This window comes from Xenia sp. Carnegie-2017, unplaced genomic scaffold (genome assembly GCF_021976095.1).
Source record: "Xenia sp. Carnegie-2017 unplaced genomic scaffold, XeniaSp_v1 HiC_scaffold_1, whole genome shotgun sequence".
NCBI lineage: Eukaryota > Metazoa > Cnidaria > Anthozoa > Malacalcyonacea > Xeniidae > Xenia > Xenia sp. Carnegie-2017.
In genome coordinates, this window is record NW_025813402.1 from 9,395,751 (window position 1) to 9,421,117 (window position 25,367).

At 37.4% G+C, this 25,367-nt stretch overlaps 4 protein-coding genes across 7 annotated transcripts; 2 read left to right on the plus strand and 2 right to left on the minus strand.

Moving 5' to 3' along the window:
- The first annotated feature begins 1,221 nt into the window (after nt 1–1,221).
- LOC124433810 (cytochrome c oxidase subunit 7A-related protein, mitochondrial-like) lies at nt 1,222–3,260 on the plus strand. Its single transcript, XM_046983604.1, has 3 exons — nt 1,222–1,377; nt 2,321–2,376; nt 3,015–3,260. Exons 1-3 carry the CDS (start codon nt 1,267–1,269, stop codon nt 3,097–3,099), a joined length of 252 nt encoding a protein of 83 aa, XP_046839560.1. The 5' UTR covers nt 1,222–1,266; the 3' UTR covers nt 3,100–3,260.
- LOC124433784 lies at nt 3,107–10,443 on the minus strand. 2 transcript variants are annotated; one of them, XM_046983575.1, is made up of 8 exons: nt 10,273–10,443; nt 9,769–9,950; nt 9,575–9,687; nt 8,985–9,060; nt 8,734–8,876; nt 7,447–7,494; nt 4,502–4,616; nt 3,107–3,405 (listed from the first exon to the last, which is right to left on the minus strand). In XM_046983575.1, the coding sequence occupies exons 1-8, from the start codon at nt 10,344–10,346 to the stop codon at nt 3,269–3,271; spliced, it is 888 nt and encodes a 295-aa protein (XP_046839531.1). In that variant the 5' UTR covers nt 10,347–10,443; the 3' UTR covers nt 3,107–3,268. The 2 variants fall into 2 exon arrangements, with proteins under 2 accessions (XP_046839531.1, XP_046839538.1); XM_046983582.1 differs by lacking the exon at nt 9,769–9,950 and having other exon boundaries at nt 10,273–10,430.
- On the minus strand, nt 3,412–4,491 carry LOC124433800. The gene is made up of 2 exons (XM_046983592.1): nt 4,124–4,491; nt 3,412–4,042 (listed from the first exon to the last, which is right to left on the minus strand). Exons 1-2 carry the CDS (start codon nt 4,353–4,355, stop codon nt 3,486–3,488), a joined length of 789 nt encoding a protein of 262 aa, XP_046839548.1. The 5' UTR covers nt 4,356–4,491; the 3' UTR covers nt 3,412–3,485.
- On the plus strand, nt 10,311–25,054 carry LOC124433767. Of its 3 annotated transcripts, XM_046983549.1 has the most exons (12): nt 10,311–10,400; nt 11,117–11,233; nt 11,564–11,643; nt 11,744–11,798; nt 12,989–13,098; nt 16,710–16,813; nt 16,889–16,985; nt 17,884–18,665; nt 20,255–20,343; nt 21,589–22,361; nt 22,879–23,151; nt 23,916–25,054. In XM_046983549.1, exons 1-12 carry the CDS (start codon nt 10,397–10,399, stop codon nt 23,976–23,978), a joined length of 2,547 nt encoding a protein of 848 aa, XP_046839505.1. In that variant the 5' UTR covers nt 10,311–10,396; the 3' UTR covers nt 23,979–25,054. The 3 variants fall into 3 exon arrangements, with proteins under 3 accessions (XP_046839505.1, XP_046839513.1, XP_046839522.1); XM_046983557.1 differs by lacking the exons at nt 10,311–10,400; nt 11,117–11,233 and having other exon boundaries at nt 11,587–11,643; nt 11,729–11,798; XM_046983566.1 differs by lacking the exons at nt 10,311–10,400; nt 11,117–11,233; nt 11,564–11,643; nt 11,744–11,798; nt 12,989–13,098 and adding an exon at nt 15,065–15,203.
- Nucleotides 25,055–25,367: the final 313 nt, after the last annotated feature.

Below are 25,367 nucleotides of genomic sequence, written 5' to 3' on the forward strand. Positions count from 1 at the left end.
AGCCTTGTCACACTGTGTCACGCTGATATCAGCGTTGTAGTTGCGTGAAGGGTACGAGTGATTGTAGTCTGGTCAGCTGCCTTCACTATAATTTCAGTAACCAGGATGTTCCACTTCGTGGAACCCTCATACGTCGAAATCGACGGAGTCCATTATTATTATTATTATTACTCTCATGGAAATAATCTATTAAAAAAGAGTTGACCATTTTAAAAACGTTTGCAATATGTATTACAACACAAATTGAAAAATTTGATATTCCTTCACGTTTTTGGGCCTCCAAGTTTTGACCGTGAGGTGCTGTGACTGGGTCTAGTTCACCGGACGTGTCGCACATTGGAAAAAACGCTGTTTTTTAACGCTGCAGTTTATAGTAAAATTTGTAGCAAAGTAAAGAAATTAATTTTTATTAAACTTGTGTTATATTGTGCACTTTGTTGTTGAATCACACTGTAATTCTACAGCGTTAATAAGCAGCGTGCTCTCCAATGTATGCAGGTCACGTCGGTGAACTAGACCCAGTCACAGCACCTCCCGGTCAATTACGAAAGCCAACTTTGACGCCCAAAAAGTCAAGGAAGATCATATTTTCGTCTTATAAAATATATTGCAAATGTTCTTAAAACACTCAACTTTATCTAAATGGATAATTTCCCGGAGGATAATTGCGCTTTAAAAGACGTAGGGAAACTTCCCAGAGATTTTTGTCGGTCACACACGTGACATAGCATATTTGCGACGTTTGCTTTTGAATCTCTCAGAAACAGAGAGAAACTACAGCATATTTTTTCCACATAAATTTACTGAAATACAATTATATCCTATACTTTGTAAGGAGTATCGTGCAAATTATTGCCAACTCTTGAGGCCAGGAAAACGACAAATGACAGTTGTGCAACATCAGACAAGTTATTGGAGAATGGCTGAATCGTCCAATTCCGAGTGCTTATCACAACTCCTTACATGTAGAAAGTATTCTTCATGCCTTGGAAATAAAATTAAGCATCGAGAACTGAGAACTCTACCGGCGTACATTATGCTCCAATACACTTTATTATAAACTTTGCACTGGTGTCCCCCCTCAATTATAAAGTAGTCGCCACGCTCGAGGAAGTCATTCAAGACCATTTCAAAGACAATTTGTAAATGATTATTGTGTTCAGTTCCGCAAATAGGATGAACATACCGTCAAGTAATCATGATCATACCATATATGGTATGTCACGTGCAAACGCAAAAGTGGAATCTTCCTTTTCAAAAGTCAAAATGGACGCTGTCAGGCGACTTTATAAACGTCGTATTGAACAAGATGTTAACTCAGTTGGATTGTCGGTAGATCGGCCAAACAGGGTATCATACTATCAATCGTTCTTTCAGGTATCTATTCTATTCATATGACGTTTATTAACTTTATATTTCAAGGGAATCAGTACGAAACAAGTCGACTTTCAATTCATATTCAATTCATACGGTTCATATGCGTAATAGAAGTTTGAGAAAGTTCCTGTACACATCTTATCGTCACTATAAAAAATTTCGATATTTAGAATCTTTATTTTGCTTATTTTTAAGGTCTAAACGCGATAGTACATTTTTTCTAAGTATTGCATGTGGCATTAAGGCTTTTTAGAACAAACATAAATAGTTTACATTTAATGTAGGAGAACAAACAGGTTTGGATATTCCGTGTTTTACATTAGGTAAATTAATGTTTGAGTTTGAATTTGCTGTGAATATTTTAAAATCATAACATAGTGTGCCTCCAATTTACCCAGACTGTTTCGCCCTTTGGCTATGTGGGTATTATTTTGTAAAATATTGGATTGAAGGACCCATCAATGACGTAGATGGTCTTGTCTTAAGCTCGTATTCTTGAAATTGAAAGTATCTGCATTTAAGTGTTTTGTGTAAGCTACTTTTATAGCACTGTAGGGTATGATTACTTTGTCATGGTTTGTAAAAATATGTAATGCACCTTTGAAACAGTTGGATTTGGTGTATGTATGTGTATTTATGTTTGTCAATTGACCTGCAACCCTCTTCCCTTATGTATGTACATCTAATACATGCCCTTTCTCGAGGACTATGTTTATATTGGACTGCTCACAGATGGACTGCTATTGTAAATGAGCAACTTGTTTATCTTAACTTTTCTACATGTTTCTTTAATTGCAAAGAAACAAGGAAAATGTTTTCTATGCTGTAAAAAATTTCTTTCCATAAAAACATCATGCATAGCCAATATGCCAGATCTAAATGTGTGTGTCACATTCATAATATCACATCATGTTAATTTGTTGATTGCATATGGTTTTTTCAGAGATCCTCTGGTTTGCCAGTATATTTGAAAGGCCCAAATGACCAACTTATATACAGGTGATTTACTTAATTGCTTAGCTCCCTTTCCTTACGTATGTTAAGATATGTTGGTACTAAGTAGTACTTGTTTATAGCATGTCTTGTAAGTTCATTAAACTTTGGGTTTCAAACACAATACAAATGCACTTGGCTTTCTTAACATTTATGTGAAATACTTGCCGACAATCTTCATGGTTCTTACAATCCTCATAAAATAGTTTAACAGCAATCACTAGAATGATAAAAGTGCTTGTTGAAAAACTATGCATTGATACTAAACAATGCCAGCATAACACATCGTGAAATTTGGACTTAAAGTTTGTTTGGGTACAATTGATACATAAAGACCATGCACTCTAATGTTCAAACTTTGGAAAGTTCTCAAACAAAGATTCAATTTTATATTATATTATTTGCAGTTATTAACTCACCTCACTTTTTCATATAGTTTCAATACAATGAAAAATTAAGTTTGGGACCTTCGAAAAGTTGACCATGTTTGCTTTAGTAGAGGTGACTGTGGTCACTTAAATAGTATTTATTTTATGAAATTTTTGGAACATTGCCGCATGACCACTTAACAAAGGGTGAGAGCCTAATACTGTGCCACCTAACACAGGTGAGTGGTCTATACAAGCAATCTCTTCTACATTAAGGTCATGCATGATTGCTTCCGCTGCTGGTATTGGCATCTGCCTTGCTTCTATATACTTAATGGCAACTGGTTTGAAGAAAAAATGAACACAAGTTTGTTGACTCTAGTTATATCATTGCTGGAAATATTTCCTTTCACCTATTGACTGTAATAGTGTAAATAATTGAAACAGACTTAGGTCTGAAGTGTTATGATGGCTTTTTTGTCGACTATAAATTCTTTAATATACAATGTCAAGTTTGGCGAATGTTGCCTTCATTGTTCCCCCGGTTTGTTGTTCTCTCCACTCTGTTCATCGTTAATGAAAAAACTTTGCAACCGTCGGTACCACGATAGTTGCCCAGAGCTAGTGCTTGGTTCTGAGCAATCCTGTTTTAACTTGCCCAGCTTTCCTATAACGTAGATTTCCTTGCATTTAACTCGTAGCATACATGTACATTATCTTCACGATGTATGCTAACTTAACATGTCTCTAGAGATGTGTGGTGGCTCTGTGTCTCAAGAGACATGTGGTGATGTTTCGTCTCAAGAGACATGTGCTGACCTGCTGTCTCAAGAGACATGAGGTGACCTTCTGTTTCAAGAGACATGTGGTGACCTTCTGTTTCAAGAGACATGTGGCGACGTTTCGTCTCAAGAGACATGTGCTGACCTGCTGTCTCAAGAGACATGAGTTGACCTTCTGTTTCAAGAGATATGTGGTGACCTTTCGTCTCAAGAGACATGTGGTGACCTTCTGTGTCAAGAGACATGTGGCGACCTTCTGTCTCAAGAGACATGGGTTGAACTTTCGTCTCAAGAGACATGTGGTGACCTTCTGTGTCAAGAGACATGTGGTGACCTTCTGTCTCAAGAGACATGTGGTGACTTTCTGTCTCAAGAGACATGTGGTGACCTTTCGTCTCAAGAGACATGTGGTGTCCTTTTGTGTCAAGAGACATGTGGTGACCTTCTGTCTCAAGAGACATGGGTGACCTTTCGTCTCAAGAGACATGTGGTGACCTTTCGTCTCAAGAGACATGTGGTGACCTTCTGTGTCAAGAGACATGTGGTGACCTTCTGTCTCAAGAGACATGGGGTGACCTTTCGTCTCAAGAGACATGTGGTGACCTTCTGTCTTAAGAGACATGTGGTGACCGTGTGTATCGTGAGAATCGTGGTGAGCCTGTGTATCAAGAGACATGTGGTGACCTTTCGTCTCAAGAGACATGGGGTGAACTTTCGTCTCAAGAGACATGTGGTGACCTGTATCAAGAGACATGTGGTGACCTTCTGTCTCAAGAGACATGTGGTGACTGTGTGTCTCGTGAGAATCGTGGTGAGCCTGTGTATCAAGAGACATGTAGAGGGCCTTCTGTTTAATAAAACGTGTGGTAATCCCGTGTCTGGAGAGGCATGTGGTGACCGTCTGTATATGTGGTGACCAAGAGACACGATGTGTTCATATTAAAAGTTGCAAGACGCGTCGAATGTTCCAATATTTCATACCTGAACCTGCCGAACTGAGATCGATGACATTTTCTTGAGTTGAAATGTTTCCTTGCTCGTCTGTTACACGAGTTATCGTGTGTTCTTTGCCATCACTTCGTCTCGTTATTGTAACCTTCACGTGCACAAAAACACAAAATCATTTTGGAGTTAGGTATCAGCTGTTAGAAAATCAGCAGTCAAACCAGAATAAACCCGTTCCCCTCGGGGGTAGGGTAGGGTGGTAAGTGACAATCGGATTATAGCATTATAAAACTTAGGCATCCTTCGTTAAACGTGCGGTATAAGTTAAGAAATAAAAAAGGCAACATAAGCACCACACAGAAAGTTCTACCCTACAAATAATATTATAAATTCTCAGTAAATGAATAGTTAGATAATTAAAGACAGGGGCCGGTTGTATAAAAACGTAGTTAACTTTAACTATAGTTAGCGCTAACTACCGTAGTTAACTCCTTAACTGTAGTAACTTAACTGCTCGACTTAACTGCGTTGCACAAAACGTAGTTAGTCGGATAGTTAAGTAACTGCGTAGTTAACTTGCGTGGAAATTGCGTGGAGTGTTGTTTACATAAAATGACATAAAGTTTAATCAATTTATGCTTTGTAATGGCGGGCAAGTGAACTATAAAATGACTTTAAAATCATGAAAAATCTCTTGGCTTATGTAAAAATCTTAAAATATGGCAAACTATTGTCGTTTTTACGGATGTTGATGAAGCGAAAAGAAAATTTAATAAAAGATTCACGATGACATGGTAACCGGATTAAATTGTAGCATATACTTTGGACTTTTCTCAAGAAAATCGATCCTTACCTTCTGTGTAATACAGTACGATGTTGACGAATGATATGAGTCTCGGCAAGGACTGCTTTCTTTCATGTACCAATTATATAAAACAGACTTGGGCAAACGAAACAATGAACTCTTCTCAAATTGATTCATATTGTGTTCTATGTGCAAGGATTTAAATAATTGAATGGCCTCGCTTTTACAGAATTTAAAACTGAGAGATTGAGGGTAACAAAGGAAAAGGGTCGTTTCGTTTCTCTTTATAACAGCTGAGTAAAATGCTTGAAAGAAATGTGTTTGTACAGACATAAGTCACACATATTTCTAAAAGATGACAGTGATGGACTTTTTTATTATTAGAAAACATTTCTTTGAGTTGTCATAGTTAGTAGCCATGTAATCCAGCAACTTTCTTTTATCGGCTTGTGACATGTTATATTCACAGCTATACACAAAATACTTATTTGTTCTTAATTCTACCTTTCAAAAACTGAGTTATAAAAACTATTGGGTATATTTGTTAATGAGCCTTAGCTATGGAACTTTTATTCATGCCTTTGTGATTTATTAGCCTATCTTTGTCTAAAGCTTGGGAGTTTTATTCATTTTTTTCTACTTTTTAAGTCATCAAACAGTAGCTAGATCTTTATTGGCAGGCAAGATTGTATGTACATTGAAAATAAAAATTTTTACATAGGAAATACTTGATGAAATATCAATAAAACCCACTAATTGACTGTCATGTATATTTTCTTCTTGTATAATAAACAATATGCAATGGATAATGTATATATATCAAGCAACATGGACCTTCAACATGCATGCTGATGAAATGTTTTATGTATTTAAGAAACTAAAATCATTGTACCTCATGCAGCTGATACACAAAAGAGTAGTCATGAATAAAAACTGTTGTAAAGGTCATGTATCTATATGTATTATCATTGGTATACTTAGAACAACATTTATACTGTAGTACCTATTAGTTTTAACATAATCTAGCTTATTTTCCATAGAGCAAAGAGTTTATATGATGCATATGATATTCAATCAAGCAAAATGCATAGGGAAAAACCCGCAATTTGAATATTCGATACATCCAAGGCTATAGGATTCATTGCTCGAATAACATTCTTTGTTTTTCTTGTCATTGAATGAATTGTACGTATTTGTAAGACAATGTCAGCGAGTTATGTGCACTAATCTTAAAGAAGTGGCTCTATCTCAATTGAGAGTCTCGCTTATGAGTTGCAAAGAGCTACCGGACGCAAGAAAGATAATACAAAATGCAATTGCTCTTGTGTAAAAAAGGATTTGTTACGTGGATAAATTGTTTGCTGTTTTTTGTCAGCAAAACTTGGGATGTTTTACAGCACTGACGAATGTAGTACATTGTCCATAAAGCTCTTATTCTAAAAGCCTTTGCCATGGAAGATACATATGTGACTAAAAACTCAAGGTAAAACCTTGTTGATCAACAACATCTCGCCCATAATTGTCTTTGAGAAGGTAAGCCGCCATATTTAACTGTGTTTTGAAAAGTTAACTATGCTCCATAGCATAGTTAACTTTAACTACCTTTTAACTGCATTTAGCGCTAACTACTTTTTTATACAACCGACTTAACCGCGTGGTTAAATTTAACTACTTTTTAACTGCAAAAAGTGTAGTTAAAAAGTAGTTAAGAGCTTTATACAACCGGCCCCAGATAATTAAAGACAGCACCAATATCAAAGACAGTAATTTGCTAACTGCCAAATAAAGAATGAGGTCACTCGTTCTTTAAAAAAGAAGGTATTGTTTCTTGAATTCAAAAATACCCAATGTGAAAATTGGCATTAAAAGTACAGTATCATCAGTTTCATTCACTATTCAGCAAATGTATACGTTGATAACCTTCATCGTGTGATGTAGTTCGAAGAATGCTCAAATTATCGTGTGAAAACGGGGCAACCACAGTAAAAGGGAAGTATGCTCTCTATCCAAAATGTTTAGAGAGCTTGACTTATTGGCTGAATGTGTTTTGAAATATTGTTCACCTTCATATTCTGAAAGAGGAAAAAGCCTAGCCTATAACGTTGCGACAGATGCGTCTATTCTTTTTTCACTGTACGTCAATGTCCACTATTGTACCAATACCTCAAAAGATTACCTGCTCGTTTCCCCTCGAATCCCTGACAGTTTTCTCACTTTTCACAACCTACGTTGAAAAAGGGTACAACCAATCAAGAGAATCGATAGAAGCATGCCATTTGTATTCAATATCGGTGATATCTTTTCGAGCGAGAGTATATAAAGTAAAAGAAAGAGCAACCCCCAAATAAAATAAATTTTGTTAATATGAACGACGAACTTAACTGGATAAGATTTATTTATGATTTTGGTGCATTCTTTTGAAGATTGCACTGAAATATGATTTTTCAACAATCACAGCACGCAACATGTCATTTTAATTTCATGATCGTTGCTTATGATTTTGTTGTTGCCTATTTCACTCAGCCCAATTCCCATACCTGAACACCCCACCATATCCATGAGAAACGTGCCTATACATTCCTAACGAAATGATTCGTTAGCTAAACGCTGGTATTTGGGAAACTAACATTTCATTCTTTTAAATCGGTAAGATCGAAAAATCGATATCGGCAATTCATTTGGCTGAACATTTAAGACGAGAAAAAAGGGCAACGAAGGGTATTTGCGCCTGCTCACCATCTCATAGTCTTAGCGTGGATTGTTGCAGCTATAAAAGTCAGAGACGCGAGAAGACAGAGACTGCTTTCAGATCAGCAGTTGGTTTTTTTTTGAATTCTCGTACCGACAAAGTTAACGATTTATCGACAGAGTAACGATCTATCATAATACATACATACGTAAATTGGTGAGTCTGACTGTGAAAAACCGAATGGGCGAAATGCATTTCTCGATAGCAAAAATTTAAACATACTGACAGCTTTTGTTGAAAGAAAAAGTGACCATCTATCTTGAGCAAAAATCTACCATCCATTTTGCAAAACCGGGGTGTCGCCCTCGCCCCGCTCGGTACGCCACTGAGAAAAGCACACTTGACGTGGTTATGAGCAATTTTGCGACATACGCAGTAGTGGTTCGATCCAACAAATATTTTCAATACCAATAGTGCAATTGGGTATCGTGGTAGCGGCTAGCGTGCTTGACAGTGTATGGGCCAGTCATGCTTTGTAAATTTAAAAACAGTCAGTGATCACCGACATTTTTACATACATATGTATGACCGAACTTACGGGCTGACTATGTCACTGTTGCTCAAAATGTACATACACATAACAGTTAAGTGGTTCTCTGAAATAAACACACTATCTGTTGATGCTACAATTATCCAGGCCACTAGCTAAATGCCCTCTTCCTCCTTATAATGATAACGTTTCAATAAGCTTGAAAATATTTACACTCCACCTACCCCATTACTGTTATGTACGACCACAGAAGAAGAAAACGAGCCAAAGGGAAAACTTGGAATAAAGGAGTGGTTGTGAACAATATCACTAGGAGGTAGAATTTCGTCAAGAGTTTTATCTCCAGTTTTGACTTCTTCGTCGAGATCTGCCTCAAAAAGAATTGAAAATGCAATGATAGCAAAGGAAATTGCTGAAATAAAAATGCAGTAGAAAAACAATCATGAAGCAACATGTTTTAAAATCATGCATCAACCTCGATCTTCCTTAGTCGAGCCAGGCTCAATGAGCCTTCTGTAAGGTCTATGAAAACCACGATCTTTGAAGGTAAGCTAGGTAACAAAAAAGAGTTTGACTTAGAAATATTAATGACATGGTCCTATGGATCACCCAATATAAATGTTGTCAGGATTATTTGTTCGGAATACTCAGACTGATACACAGATTGAAATTGTTCAATTATGGAAATGAAAATTGCCACATAATGTTTGTGTGTGAACACAAAAATCAAGCCATATCACGAGAAAAGATAGTTTGGTAATATGTAGCAATCAGGCCTATTCATACATAGTACCACTTTACATTAGCAAAATTATGAAAAATACACAAAAAATTTGCATTGTTTATGAATGCTAGCCAATACTAGCCATGGTGAGTTTTGAGAAACATCAACCCTGGTAGTGACAGATCTAGTGTTAATCAGAATAAAAGATAGAAATGTGACCATATTCAAGAAGGACCTGCTGTAATTGATCTTGACATAGATCTGCCACTGAATTCTGATGAAATTAAACGTGCAAAGAAATGACACTATTATGTAGGTCAGGTTTGACCAAGATACCCTACCTGAGGTGCAACATCATTTGATTTATCTTGCTTCTTATCATTCAACATTCTTTCTTGCAATGTAGACTCATTGCCATGAACTTCCTGATGTGGAATGTTCTGCATTTCATGATCTGCGAGGAAATATGGATTTTGCTACATAACCGCAAAACTATTTGTTTATGAGGGTAAATTAAAGCATGGTGTTTGATTACCATGGTGTTGCGGAAAAGACATCATTGGAAATCCTTTGAAAAAATTATTGAACATTTCCTCAAACTCTGACATAAAGTCTTGTGGACTGTCAAAGAGGGAACCATCATGACTAGGGCAACGTTTGTCATAATTTGCACCCCATTTATATGGTAACTCATTATATAGATCATCCACAATGTCTCTAGTAAAAGCAGAAATTATGAAAACTTTCAACATCGTAGTTTGGTTATTTTCGGGAACATAAATTTAAGGCAAATTTCACAAACAATGCTACAGTAACACAGCTGTATTGTGTTGACTCCTGATAAAGCTGTCATCCTCTCATAATGCAAAAAAATTAGTTCATACTGAAATAATTGAATAAAATTTTAACAGAGAGTATTAATATATCTTTTGATGGAGTTTAGTTAAGTCGACTAAAACTTTTAAAATAGCATTACGTCATCTTTTATAAACGTCAACAAATTCACGTACACAGATGCCAGTTCGTAGGAAGAACTTACTGCGGTAAATCCTTGTCATGAAGATGCTCGGAATTCTTTCGAAACTTTTCAAAAAAATCACTGAAAAAATTCATCTTTTTACTTGTTGGATGGAAGAATAACCTCTCACGAAAGAGGATGACGGATGAGTGAGTTGCACTTGTTTATATATTATGTGACCTTATTTCGCTGAATGACATACGTCAATCGGCGAGAGTCGGCTGCTTTTAGCTCCCCGCGAAATCCAATAGAAAGCTGGAAAGACGAAATAATTTATTTGTATGAACAACAACTTCCGAAACAACTTTTTAATGAAAAATCTTTACGTTCAATGACTTGGTAAAAAGGAACAAGAAAAAAGGCATGCTTATTAACAAAAAATTTTGATCAATAAACATTGAAATGAACTTTGGCAACGCAATGTTAAAAGTTAAAGGACATGCCAAAATATGAAAAAAATTCTTTATCATTCGTATCACGCAGTCGTAAAAGGTCACCAGACGTAACTTGAAAACTAAATCGTGGGCCGACTGTACCTAGCTCGCAATTTTTGCAGACAAGGGGAGGACGGAGCAGCCCTTCTCCTTGTGATAGCAACTTCTGCTTCGTAAATGTTTAATTCTCACTCCTTGATGTATGTAAAATAGTATTTATGCATGCCATGCTCCGCCATCTACGCTTTCGCTTCGTTTGTTGGTGTTATTTGGAGCGTTTTCATAAAATTTATCAATATTTTCTATTTTGCCGCATGGAATGGGATATTTTTGCAAAGCCCGTGGAAATTTCGTTGATTGTACCTGTATAATAAGCTTACAGTGGGCGTAAAACTGAAGACTGTGTCCATTTCGTTTTAAATAAAATACAGTAATCATGGTGAAGGAAATGGTTGGCGGCTGTTGTGTTTGCTCGGATGAGCGAGGATGGGATGAAAATCCGCTTGTGTACTGCGACGGACATGGATGTAGCGTAGCTGTTCATCAAGGTAGCTATAATTTCATTTTGCATTGCGAACATTTGGGTTTTTTTTATCAAATACAATGCAGTCAAGTGAGTGCACCATAGCAATGTCAAAAAGCGGACATTGCCAGTAGCATTTGACTTGTACAAGGCAATTTTCAAGCTTATGTAAGACAATGTAAGTTTTTGGGCATTAGAGCTAAAATTATATAAGGACATTGATTTTACAGCATGCAAGTTGATGACCAATGACAATTATTAGTGACAATTACACACAACAATTAAGACCTTGAAGACCTCTCATAGCAAGTGTTGAAAAGATTCTTCATAATGAATTGATATTTTCTTTTTGAAGCTTGTTACGGCATTGTTCAAGTACCAAAGGGGCCTTGGTTTTGCCGTAAATGTGAATCCCAAGAGCGAATAGCAAGAGTGGTGGGTTGAAATGCTATAATGCAACATTGTGATAAGCTGAAAGAAGTTATTTCATTATGTATGCGTTTGATTTCTTGTTTTGAAGTATTTGCTCTTTTAGAAATGTGAGCTCTGCCCAATGAAGGAGGGGGCACTGAAACGAACAGATACTGGTGGTTAGTAGTTAACTCATTGATTTATTTAGTGATTTGTTTATTCTTTGCTTGATTCACTAAAAGGCTTCACCAATTATGAAGCTGCAATGTTCACTGTTAATGCAAAAGTTTTCGTAAAGCCCTGGTGTTCGGCTTCATGTAGTTATGCAAACGAAGTGTTATTATGTAGCTTTTAAGAATTTTTTTATAAACTTAAGTAAATTAGAAATCCTAGTTGCAAAGCTGTACAGTACTACGTCGAAGTGCATCTTTCAGCAAAAATTTTCACTTGCCATGTTAAATTTAAGTGTGATTTGAACGAATCAATACAAAAAAGTTTTAAAGTTTGTCAAATTGTTCCAGTTATATGGCTGTTTAAAGTTGACAAAAATGCTCCTTTTAATGGACCTTGTCAGTCATTTGAAAAGTCCGAAACGACTTACTTTGGGACGTCATGCAAGGAATTTCTCAATACAAGAAACATACGTTGGTATGTCAGAATTTGGCTTTACCTAGACTTCATGTCACGACGGAGAAGGTCCGTTGAAAAGTAACTTTAAACCTCCATAACAAGAAGACGATTTGACCAAATTAAAAAATTTTTTCATCCATACGTCAGACATTACACCTAGTTTTAATATCGCAAATAAAGGATTTTGCTGATGAGGGCGCTTTAAATAATCAGCAAAGCTTCATAAATTATACATCCAAATATTGCCAACGACGTGTCAAAAATCAAACATGACTACAGCAGTTGCTTTCACACATGACGAACCAGGAAGAGGGAAATAAAAGGCAAACGGGAACGAAATGACTGAAGATAGCTTATTTCGTGTTGAGTCATTTATTTCAATTTTATTATTTCATTGAAAACGTGCGTGATGGTTACTTAATCGGAAATGGTGATAGTATAAAATATGTAATTGCCTTAGAAATGATAAGCTCCTATTTACTCAGTATTACTACACAATTTCCTAGCATTTAAAAGTATTATAATAATAGTCTGTGTAATACCATGTTAAAGTTTTTTCTCGTGTGGATGCCATAGAATTTAGTGGGAGGACCGTGCTCCTCCTTGCACCACTCCCAGAAAATCTACCCCTGATAACTGAGTCTTCACCTAACTGGCCATTGTTGAAATGCTCGAACGTCACTCTCTTAAGCACGCCGTTCGTCATATATGTGAATAATTCTGGATTTTTTTGTCATAGGATGGGCACACGTCATCTGCGCTTTGTACATACCGGAAGTGAGATTTGGTAACGTGAGCACAATGGAGCCCATAATATTGTCCTCTGTACCTCACGAAAAGTTTCAGAAGGTTAGTCATATGTACAAGCATGGATAAAGTCTACAAGTCCACATTTTACATGTTTCAATGACCTTCTGCAATGAACAGAAGGTCATTGAAACATGAGCAGAAATATGTTTTTATTGACAAGTAGTCGAACGCATTTCAAGTTTTTGTGTGGATGCATATGCGTGGCTAACCTCTGTGACAATCGTAAATTGTGCGCGAGGATCATGCAACTAGCGTGACGTCATAATGCTGTGAAGCAAATTTAAAATGTACAGTCGCATCACGCTTTATTGACTACAATGTGGAAAGCACTACGAAAGCAGTTAGCACGCTTTTGAAACTCTGCAAAGCTTGTGTATCTTGAAAAGTCCGCCACATGGCAGCCTAATTCTAGGAAATTTTTTGACCTCGACGGAAATGTTTCAAAAAAAAAATTCAGTCGGTGGACAAAAAAGTAGCCCCTTGCATGGAAATTTCATGTTTATTCAAAGACAACGAATAGATATGTGTGACCGGATGAAAAAACTCGCTTATTTTAGTCTTCGCTAAACTAATAGAAAATTCAGTCTTTATGGTGGAGTTCTCTCGAAGACCCGCTGAAATATATATTTGACTACATGTTTGTGCTCGTTGCAAAGCTGTTATAAAATTTAAGGGCCTGCCAACAAAGATGTGAAATTTCTTTTATTAGCCGTACTTGAACCGACAGTAGAAGGATACGTGCATGAAAACGATTGTGGCTATTTTTCCTTTTTTCCAGCGCATATGTGATTGATAACCTTGCAAAACAATATTAGCACGATGCCTGCCGTTTCGTAAATTTTCTTTTCCTTTTAATCATGTGATTAAAGTTTGTAGTTGGCGATTGTCAAACTTACATTTTTGTTTCATTTTTATTCGACAGTAGGACTTCATTAGCTACAATAACATATCTCCAAGAATGACGAGCTATAAACCTACGTATAACGATGATTTTTTGTCCACCCCTTGTAGCTTCAAAGGAATTAATTAATTTGTCAAATAAAATAATACACTATATAACTTCTCCAAAATGAAATTGCAATGTCACTACTACAGAACGATACGGCTTTCACGTACTTAAATTATAGCTGTCTCAGCAAGTAACAAGTTCAAGCTAATGACCTAGAACCTACTCTACTACTTATAGATACGTATCTTTGCCAAAATTTTATAGTTACGAGAAGTGAACTCTGATCACCAGTTACGAGTGAGGCAAGATTGCTTTTCATGATATCCAATTGCAGAGTTGTTAGTCTAGGTTTGGTTTTTAAATGCTTGATGGGATTGGTTTTTTAGACTTTCTTTTAACTCAAATAAATTTTGAGTTTTGTGTTTTGTCACCGCTCAGATTGGCTTTTAAATCATTGGTTTAAGCACATGCAACAGTATGTTACCCAAAAGAGCTCGCAAAACTTGTTACTGACTATTGTGCAATATTTCAGTAACCTTATAATTTTGCCTGAAATTGTTTGCATTTATACCTGCTGCCAGGAAGAAAAATATAGTTTTTATTGGCATTCGCTAGGAAGACAGTTTATTTGGTGTACATTTATTACAACGGTAGTGTTCGTAAGTCATAATCAAGTCATACGCTATGAAGCTAGTTCATGCGCTATTCATGCGCTACTCATGCGCTACAAGGCCATGCAGTGTTCACAAGTCTGCAATATTATTATATTATTAGAAACGAAATGCAAGGTATCGAATGATTTTACAAAGGTATTTGTCGATCTGAAAGTTGTTGGTTGTTCGTTGCCGTTCAGTTTCCACATGAAATCATTGAACATGTATCTAAATTAAATTTTATTCGAATGTTGAGCTCAACAATGTTTCGTGTATGCAGTTCGAGGTTTTGCATGGGTTTCTTGCACATGATGAATCGAAACTACGTGAGGTGTATCCAATTTCGTGCTTCGTAATAAGAGCTTGTTGAAACTTGAAGGCAGTTTACTGATGTTGCCATATTGCCCAATTGTGAGGGCGCAATGTTGAGTATCTTTTTGGATTGGAGTGTTATCGGATGCTGCCGACGTTGTAATGTTTAGTTTATCACCAGTATGAAAATGCAAATCATAAAACGAACGTACGTACATTCCCTGCATGAGGTACGTAACAACTTTCTAAATGCTGCGTTGAGTGAAGAAATCTTTCATTGCTGTAGTAGCTACGGTATAAATTTGTTGTATGCAAATAGTACTAGATATATATTTATATATATGTTATAAGTGATATAGTACTAGTTTTATGTAAACTTATATTGCTTAGGTAACTTGCCGCATGTATTCAATGAAAAATCATATAGCACTCATAATACAATTGTTTGCATTAAAAATATCGATTCTTTCAGGCAACTGCTGAGTTGTTAGAAAAACTCAGAGTTGCTAAAACTTCACGACTTCCATTACACTATTCCTTATAAACTTGCCTATTTTATATGTTGCGCGTTACAAATTTTACTCTGATCTAACATTTTACCTTAAAATGTTTGTAGGTGTAGATCGTCCAGGTTAGTAGAGTCCTGAGTCCTCGATGTTGATAGTCAAGTGAAGAGTAAACGTGAGGTTTGCATGCATGCATCAGAGAACAAATACGGCAAGCTTCACGTTTACTCCTTACTTGATTCTGAAAATGATTACCGCTGAGATTGTCGAAACGTCAGTCAACATCAACACCAACAATCCTTCCCAGGACTTTCCTAAACTGTACGATCTATACATCTACAAACATGTAACGATACTCCCGAGTTCAAATCACTCGCTTTACTATTCTTACAGTTACCTAAATTTACAAGACAAAACTTCACAGGATCGAGTCATTCAGTCGTAGTGTAAACTTTCCCGGGGGTGTCGGACAATACCTCTTATTATGTTTAAAAATTTCGTAAAGATCCATTTATCAAACAACGTCGCAGTTATGTTTAATTTACATTTGAAATGACAAGTTTTCCGACTTTCACTGTATCATTTCCACGAGGTATCATATTTGTGTGTGAGTTAACGGCTGTTGTGTGTTAATTAACGGCTGTTGTGTGTGACTTAATGGCTGTTTTGTGTGAATTAATGGCTGTTGTGTGTGAATTAATGGCTGTTGTGTGTGAATGGCTGTTGTCTGTGAATTAATGGCTGTTGTGTGTGAATTAATGGCTGTTGTCTGTGAATTAATGGCTGTTGTGTGTGTTGTGTGTGAATTAATGGTTGATGTGTGTGAATTAATGACTGATGTGTGTGAATTAATGGCTGCGTGTGAATTCTTACTTCCTCTGGAAAATCCCCATTCATCACCCACCATCACCATAGCCATGTATTTTGTGTTTGGAAAGTCATTATAAAAATATCATGAGTGGCTGCTACGAAGCCGACGGAAACTTTTCTTATGACAAAACACATTGTAGGATTTAATTTTTAAATACAACATGTTGATGTATTGAATTATTAGTCAGTGGTTGCGCGAAACTTTGCACTGTCCTATGATCCCTGCTATTGTCGAAGAGAACCGAACCATTGTTTAACGGTCTTTTTTTGCAACAATAACCAGGACAATGGTGAAAGCAATGGTTTCGTGCTGCATAATATGCGTCTGATTGGATAAACGTCTTTGTCATTTTCTTCTAGACATGTTATTTGTGCGAAGAACATGGTCGAGAAAGCAAGACATCTGCTGGAGCTTGTATGCAATGTAATAAAGTTGGTTGTAGACAAGCATTTCACGTTACATGGTGAGTTTTGTTTACGAAAGACCTTATTAAAAGAATGTGTACGGTAGCTATATTCTTATCTCCTTCCTCCTCTAGTGCCCAGGCCGCCAAGCTTCTCTGTGAAGAGCAGCAAGGTGTATCGGCGAACACTGTAAAATATGTTGGATATTGTTCATATCATTGGAACAAGAAGGTATAAATGATTAAATTTTAGGTTCTTGTTGGTCTTTGTTCTTGTCTCAAATAATTTTTGACCTGTATTTTAACAAGAGCGTTTGAAATTTAGCTTGAATTTACATATAAGGACTACAAGTTGCACGTGCTAGCTGCTGCCTACGTCACTGAGTGACAATATGGATGATTATGTTGGTTTATAGTTATGCTGCATGTACTTGTGCTCGAAAGCCTCGAATTGTTTGAAGACATTTTCTCTTGCACCAAACTCTAGTGTTTGCAATGATACATTTCTGTGGCGTTCCATTGTAAATGTTTTTTTTTGGAGCAGTCAAAAAATTTCACTGTTAGCCTAGTGTTGTCGTAGTGCCAACTATAGCTGCGCGAATTTTTTGTTCTTAGCTATTCAAAACCCATTGCTCAAAAACTCTTGTCGGAAAGTACATGGGAGAAATTTCAATTTTAAAGTTTCCTAAGTGCGCATAATTTATTTTGCACATGGTTTGCAGTTAGTTTAGGCACTTGCACTTGCCGGAAGTAAAATTGCCTAGCTTTCGCCATATTTCGAAAAAGCAAGCAAATATATAGCTTTAAATGGTGGAAAGACAAATTTTCTGTTGTGTTTTCTTATTCATCCAAACCTTTCCACGCATGACCAAAAGAAAGTTCATCGGGACATTGAACGACGATATGTCCAGACTCGTGCCAGCTTGCATACAAGGACCATCATGTCTACCCCAAGGTCGCCTTCCAGTTATATATTCAGTTCAGTTTGTACAGTTCAGTTCGATCTTTGCATTATACAGGGGTGCATTTTTGAACTGCCCGTCTTGAATATGCTGTATTGTTGAGATTTGAGTTGTGTACTCAAAATAACACGACTGTAAAATAAAGTTTCTTTTCAAATTCCTTTCAAGGGAAAAGGCGATATCGTTCCTAGACCGAACGAAAAGGCCAGGTCAAAGGCGGAAGGGAGAAACCAACCAGTTCAAAAACCAGACATCACCAAACGTCCTTCGGTTATCGGCACGATGAAATCCAGTGAAACACCTCAGCAGGCGAGTTCGGCCAAACCGAAAAATCGAAAACCTTCGACGAAAGCATCAGATGGCTTCGTAGAAAACTCATCGGGAAACGAAGGCGCAAGCTTCTCAGATCCCCATCATTACATGAAAACACATAAGATCACGTCGCCTTTGAACACGCCGTCCTCCCGAGATCACGTGATCGGTTTTCCCGGCATGGTGCCTAACCACTTTCCTTTCCCGCATGGTCATTCCAAGACGGAGAGTACAGGGCATACAGTTAACACGATGGGGATTTTCCCACCCAAAGGCGATGCGTTAGCCGAAAACAAAATGCACAATGATGGCTGGCGTGCGCATCCAAATCCGCCGTCTGTCGTCGCTGTTAAGAAAACAGACAAACATCAAGAGACGACAGTGAATGGAGGAAAGAATTCGACACACGGTGAAACGAAGAACGGCAGCAAAGGTAGCACTGCCGGAACTATCAGCAAGAAACGCAAGAGCGCTAAATCGAGCGGTACTGACGAGGAGGGAAAGAAGAAAACGAAGACTAGCGCAAATCACGAAAGGAAAAATTCCTCCAATTCGTTCGGCTCCGTCGGCAAAGGAAAGATGCCCGTCTTACCTCCGTCTCCTTTCGTTTCCAAGTCGATTCCCATCGTTCGCGATGTGTAAGTAAAACATGTTTTTTCCGTAGTGACGTCATTTCCTGTCTGTAATTTATTTCTCCGTGTCTTTGATCGTACAAGTAGAATATGTAATTAGAATACTAATACGTACTATTATTCCCCGTTCTTGATAAATTATTATGAGCAGTGGCGGATCCAAGCATTCGTCAAAACAAATTATAGCTGCTCAGTTTTGAATTCAAAATTCTTTCAAAAATCTAAGATGCTTGGAAATGTAAATCTATTCCAAAATGTGCTGCGGTAATTTTTTGAAGTACTGTAGATCTTCCACTGAATATTAGTGCTAAATGAATCAATCCCAGCCAATTTCTAAAAGCCCAACAGCGATTGCCATGTTATGATTTGGTTATCTTGGCGATCTTCAACTGCTTTATACGATGACTTTTACCAACCTATAAAGTTGCAGAATAGTAGTGACACTGATGATATTACTTTTATTATATGACAAGCGTCACTACACTCAAATTGGCTTGCTTTGATTGGCTCAGAAACATTTTTGCTGGTGCATTATTTTCCTTAATGGACCACGATCCAAAACGCGTAATTTTACAGTCAAATGTAAACAAACTTCGTACGTGCGAATGTGAGTCAAAAGAAAAACACTCGGAAAACAGTTAAACTATCCAGACGATAAAATTTGAAACGATTTACTTTTTACTGACAAAAACTAGAAAGCCAACCAGTACCAAACAGCAAGGACGAGAAAGAAAACAAGCTTTGCTTCAGGTCAAATAATGCCGTTTATTAGCCTAGCTCGCGCGGTCATTACTGAGAAATATCGGCCTCTGTTTTTTTGTACAATAAAGTTCGGTGTGATATTTCTCCGTAAAGTCTAGAGGTCGGTTAATAAGGGCTTAATAATCCTAATTTTGAAATTGATAGATAATTTTAGATAACTTTATCAGTAATGTAATGTACTAATAGTTTTCAATCCTTGTTTAAACAAAGTCAAAATGATAACTCATGACCGAAAAAAACTTCATCAAGACAGTGAACGATGATGAAGGACTTCGCCTCCAGACTTGTCCAAACAAAAAAAGCTGCAAATTTCATTTTTCAGCACATTTATTTGCCTCTAATGCATCGTGTTAAAGTTGTTCGACTCTGTCCCAGTTGAGATGTAACTCGGAGTGAATGAGTTACATTTAGACCTGTATAATTTTTGCTGAAGCATTACGTGTATCAAGTGATTTGGACTAGCTGGGAACGACGTGCGTTCTCAAAAAACCGTTCTCAAAAATTAGTCCTCCTCTCAATAATTTATACCCAGAACGCTTATAAATTATAGCAGCACAAAAACTTTGATCCCCCCCCTTTTTACAAATAGGTACTTGCCAATGATTTAGAACCCAATCCTCTAGATGTCTAACTACCAAGTCAAGGTGAGGAAAGGACGCCATCTTGAAAGGTGGAAAAAAGCAAAATGAAGAATAAGATAAAAGAAAGTTTAAAAAACCAATCCCATCAAACATTTTAAAAATCAAACCTTGGCCATCAACTTTACAACTGTATTCAGATATTGAATATTTTATGGAATACTGGTGTCAAAATCGAACAAATTTTTATTTCAGAGAAATCCCAACAAAGTTAGAAGATTTCCTCGAGTTTCAATGGAAACAAGGCGTGGAATTTCTCAGCCATCAGCCGGGATACTTGGACGGTAAGTTGCATTGCGGATGGCTACATCATTAAAAATATGACGCAATCTCCATGCGCGTATTTTATATTACCGCCATACTAGTATAAGGATATGACATATTTACAATTTACGTCAATGACTAAGTTAACTTGATCCATATGCGATGGACGACTGCTGACCATAAGTTAGTTTGCCTTGTTGGCTCAAGCTTTTGCCAGCGTTTTGTGATGTCGATGTAGTTTCGTTAATTTCTTCGAAGAGATTTGTTTGCTTTGACCAGTAACGTTACAGTTTCGTATACCGATCAGTTAATTAGAAACTGTATCCTTAGAACAATCGCACGCAATTCCGACATCGACTCATGTACCACTGAGGGAAAATGAATTTTTTTTTGTATCTCGATTTTTGAGGACAGCGCATGAAAATTTTCTCTGTCGAAGAATTTTGACGGCTGACAGAAGAAAAGCTGTTTTAGATCGGTATTAGGTAGCGTTATATTGAGATCCTTAACTTTTTTGATATGTGCGTTCACCCTCTTATTTTTTAATCTTATCCCTAATTTGTTGGTCAATAAAGCTCGCCCTTCCATAGCTTGATTAGATCATGCTGATTGGAGGTGGAAGCAATGTCACTTTCTTGACCAGACTGCGATGGTTTGAAGACCACCATCTATTTTTAAAGAACGGGCTGTGCCACTTAGCCAGCCCGTTGTTTAAATTACAAACGTCGCCGTAAATTTCCTTGGCCATCAATATACATCTGCACTGCCTGGCCGTTCCTAATTACCGGCACTAGCTTAATTTTTTTTTGTAATATTCCAAGAAAGGTTTGTTGAATAGTGTTATATTAAGTGAGACACTTTTATCTATGCGAATTTAAGTAGTCAAAAGAGTTGGTCTGCTTGAGCTGATAACGGTCGAAGGAACCACAGAGCAATAATTATACAATTGTGTTTGCAATGCTTATGCAGACCGAGGAGACCTTTAGTTGAACTCGAGAGCAGATCTGTGCAAGCCCGAGACCGAAGATCGAGAGCTCTTTCAAACGTCTCCGAGGTTTGCATTAGCCTGTGGAAACACCAGAAAATGTCTTCTGTTTCTTTGATAAAAAAACTCTAATCCAAAACAGATAAATTTAAATAAATATTTTAGTTGTTCCTCTAACATCTATTCGTCACTAATTTGCAAATTGGCTTTCATTGATTTAATTGATTTAGCTCAGATTTGTTGACTCATGTAACTGTTTGTTATATTTTTATAATTGTAGTTGCTTCGCTTTTATCTTGTCTTCATCAATTAAAACACGACAACGTGAAATTAGAAGCACGACTTGCCGAACTCGTGAAGCGTCGAGATCATTTGCTCTTGGTCAACTCTCGGCTCTCGAAGCCTTTCGATCAAACGTCGACGACCTCTGGCTCAAAAAATTCAAAAAATAACGAGGCAAATGTGGCCAACAACTTCAAAAGTCCATTTTTGGCAAGAACAAACCAAAGTGGCCTTGTCGGAAAATCTACGGAAAACGCCGTATCTGCTGTTGACGTATCTAAAGCAGACAAGCACGACGAGTTTTCGAAGCAACCGGATCCTTCTGTTGCGCAAAAGCAAAACGAGGTTGGTGCTGCAAAGAAAGAGCACCAACGACAAAAACAATTCTCGGAAAATTCCTCCTCGATAAAGGAAAATCATCAACAACATCAACAAGCACCACAGCAAGTCGAAAAGAGAAGTCCTGTGAAGTTGGATACGCCAGCGTTGAGCGTCGATGAGAGAATATCGAGCCCTTCCCGGGCAGGTAAAGGCTCGGGCGAAGGAAAAAATGCCGCAGCTTCCAACTCAAGTGGTGCCGGAGAAAATCCACCGAGCAGGCAGTCGCCAAAAAGTCGAAAATCACCGCAAAGCGGTGGGGGTGGCAAAAAGTCAAAAGTACAGGAGCAGTTGTATCAGCAAGAACATCAGAAATTGTTGCAACAACAACAACATCACATAAAACAACAACAGCTTAACAGACAAAAATTTCAGCCAGCTCATTTGTTGCCGGTAAGTGGTGTAAAGCATCTCTATTTCGTATTCTGTTGTGCCATGGTGTTGTTTAGATGTTCTGTTTTTCCATGGTCTTATTTGTATATTCTACTGTTCCGTGGTGTTGTTTGGATATTCTGTTGTAGCATGGTGTCATTAGGATGTTATATTATTGCATTGTGTTGTTTGGATGTTCAGTTGTGCCATAGTGTTGTTTGGATGTTCTGTTGCGGAATTGTATTATTTTTGCAAATTTGGTGCAAAACTATGAATAAATCCACTTAAAATCGGTGTTTTTTCATTGTCGTACGATTTATATACACATTGGCTCGAATTTATACTCCTGCTGTTCGTTTTTTTTACAAAAAACTGTTGTGATGATGAACACAAAAATATTTCTGCTGTGTGTATTTCGTCAAAAATGGTTGGGTTGTTCACAAAAATAGTTCACTTTGTCGTTGGCTTTGTTTGAATTTCGAATGGAGATAGCTAATAGCCCACATGAACTCATTTCATTTACATCTTTGATTGGCAGCTCAAGCAAGCTAACCAACAGTTCGGACAGCATTTTGCGCATCAGAATTCCCAACTAGCATTCTTCAAGTTGCCCGGTTACAATGGGTCCGAGCAACACGCAATGCACCAGTCCAAACCCGGTCAGATTACCAGCAGTCCCCAGCAGTTCAATGGGCAGCCTCTCCCGAGACAGTTTCCTAACTTTGTTCCGTATATTGAACCGGCTGGCATACACAACGTACGTATGCAGGGATACATGCCTCTCTATCCAGTAGAGAACCCACTAAACAAGGTTTGTTCTTATGGCCATTGTTTTTATTTTTTTCCAAAAAATCGATGTACTGCCCTGTGAGGAAGTGGCAAATATAGCTTAAGGCAAAATAATGAAGTAATATTGTGATGCCACATCGCAGTAGAGGAGCAGCTATATTCGATCACCGGCCAAAGAGCTTCAATAAAATCATGGACGCAGCAAGATCAATAGTTGTGGGAGAGGGTGACATTCTTATATGCGCGAAATGTCGAGAAAGTTTATTTAAAATTCACTGTATTCTACTGATTATAACCTGCATATTTGGATACCCCCTCCACAACTTTCGATTCTCTCTACGTCCATGATTAGAATTATGATTATCTTCTATTGATACACCGACATGGTGGCTTTGACGTCAATGCAATGACTTGTTTATGATATTCTAAAGAAGAAAAGCTTACAAATCAATTTGCTTCTAAGGTTTGTTTCCAAATGCAAAGTCGGGGGGTGAGGGGTATATTTTTTGTTACTTTTCAAGCGGGGGAGACTGTTAAAGTTAAAGGGCAAAAAAAGAGGCCCGGGACTTAAAAAAAGAAATGCGGTAAATGTTCAGTTTAAAATCTGTTGTCTAAAACTGGATGCACGAGTTAGTAATGGATAGCAAATGAACATTGTCCTTTCAATGAAATTCATAATTCTAGAAGTTGTTTACATATGACGTACGGAGATGGCGTGTGTGCATTGATTTCCCGTTTAAAAAGTGTCCATAAATTTTGCTAGAATTCGATTTTCGTCTCTTTTAGGCAGTAGAAGAAAAAATTGAAAGTTCTGGAGCGGCTATGGAAAAAACAGACAGAAGAAATTGAACCAAGGCCCGGGAACATTGATAATTGGGGGGCTATTGTTCATATATGCATGTTTTACTTTATCAGTTTCTATTGAAATCAATAGACACTTAGTAGTCATGCACGTGAAAACATTGCAATATGGCCACTAGCAAAAGTGAGTTTACTGCTGTTCTTAGTCACGTTTCTGAGTCAAGAAATTCGACTGAAGGCCATAATTCTTTTGAGAACTCTAGCCCGGGTCTTCTAGCTCAGAAAGTCACGGCAAATCTGCGCCAGACGATTCGATATTTGTTATTTAAAACGATTGCCAACTATTGTTCCGAAAGCCACAAAACCTTCTCAAACTAAACCTCGTCCAACTGAAAAAGGAAGAAGTTGGACGCCTTTTGTTGGAATTACAAAATGCTTGAAACCACGCAGATTGTTTTCTCAAGTAAACTCTCAATGCAATTGCAATGTTTTCATGCGCATTACCACTATAAGACTATAATGCAAGTTGTCTATTGTGTTTACAGATTATAACATATGAATATATGAATATAGCCCCCAATTACCAATGTTCCGCCGCCCTTGAATTAAACATAGCTCGTGAATCCTATGGGAGTGGAGCCCTTGTATCGCGCATCCTCTGACTATTTTGCTGCTCATTAATGCGGATTCTGCATTCTGTGGTATCTGCGTTACGATCTACTGTAGCTAGCCTGCAGACGTAGGTGCTCAACCTAAATTTCAAATCGTTTATTTGTTTTGAAACTGATTGTCAGAACAGTCAATGAACACCAAAAATCCTGCATGGCCAGAAAAAACGTTTCGCCGGCCACTCTTTTGAAGATGGTTATTCAATGGCCAATCATTAGCAGTTTGCTTGGAAAGGGGTAGCTTAATTAGTTTTGTTGTCCATGCGATGAAATGACGACTTTGTCATATAAAACCCGTCGCTTACGTCTTCATCACATGAAATGTTGATTTTTAACACCAACTTCTTATATTTTATGCATGATGATTTAATACGAATGTGTGATTGTGACTGTGTCTGGGAGTGTTAACATTGCTTGCAGTAAATGTTCCAATAAACGCCTCTTATCTAATAAGCACCTTCCTTCGAAAGCGAGTTTTTATTACACGCCTCTCTCTACTAATTGCTCCGTCTGTAATGGACACACCCACCACATTGCTATTAAATCAATATAATAGTGGGTTGTGGATTCTGCTCAAAAAACCGTATTATTAGTCTTAGTTTTGTTTGTTTTGTTCACACCAAATTGATAGAAATGATATGAACGCCACTCTGTATTAAACGCTTTGTATTCATTTGACTCCCCCCCCCTTCGAACTGTTTAAATTTAATAAACGCCCTGGTCGTTTTTAGATCATGTACGTCATCTCCCTCGTTAGTAAATATCTGCT

What these genes read in the sequence shown, in the direction of transcription:
- LOC124433810 (XM_046983604.1), top strand. Translation starts at nt 1,267, where the DNA reads ATGGACGCTGTCAGGCGACTTTATAAACGTCGTATTGAACAAGATGTT. An exon ending in ACTATCAATCGTTCTTTCAG is followed by an intron (nt 1,378 to 2,320) that starts GTATCTATTCTA and finishes TGGTTTTTTCAG; the next exon opens with AGATCCTCTGGTTTGCCAGT. An exon ending in AATGACCAACTTATATACAG is followed by an intron (nt 2,377 to 3,014) that starts GTGATTTACTTA and finishes TTCTACATTAAG; the next exon opens with GTCATGCATGATTGCTTCCG.
- LOC124433800 (XM_046983592.1), bottom strand. Translation starts at nt 4,355, where the DNA reads ATGTCTCTTGATACACAGGCTCACCACGATTCTCACGAGACACACAGT. An exon ending in CATGTCTCTTAAGACAGAAG is followed by an intron (nt 4,043 to 4,123) that starts GTCACCACATGT and finishes TTGACACAGAAG; the next exon opens with GTCACCACATGTCTCTTGAG.
- LOC124433784 (XM_046983575.1), bottom strand. Translation starts at nt 10,346, where the DNA reads ATGAATTTTTTCAGTGATTTTTTTGAAAAGTTTCGAAAGAATTCCGAG. An exon ending in GTCTTTTCCGCAACACCATG is followed by an intron (nt 9,688 to 9,768) that starts GTAATCAAACAC and finishes ATTTCCTCGCAG; the next exon opens with ATCATGAAATGCAGAACATT. An exon ending in ATTCGAGGGGAAACGAGCAG is followed by an intron (nt 4,617 to 7,446) that starts GTAATCTTTTGA and finishes GTGCACGTGAAG; the next exon opens with GTTACAATAACGAGACGAAG.
- LOC124433767 (XM_046983549.1), top strand. An exon ending in ATTCCCATCGTTCGCGATGT is followed by an intron (nt 18,666 to 20,254) that starts GTAAGTAAAACA and finishes TTTTTATTTCAG; the next exon opens with AGAAATCCCAACAAAGTTAG. An exon ending in AGCCAGCTCATTTGTTGCCG is followed by an intron (nt 22,362 to 22,878) that starts GTAAGTGGTGTA and finishes TTTGATTGGCAG; the next exon opens with CTCAAGCAAGCTAACCAACA.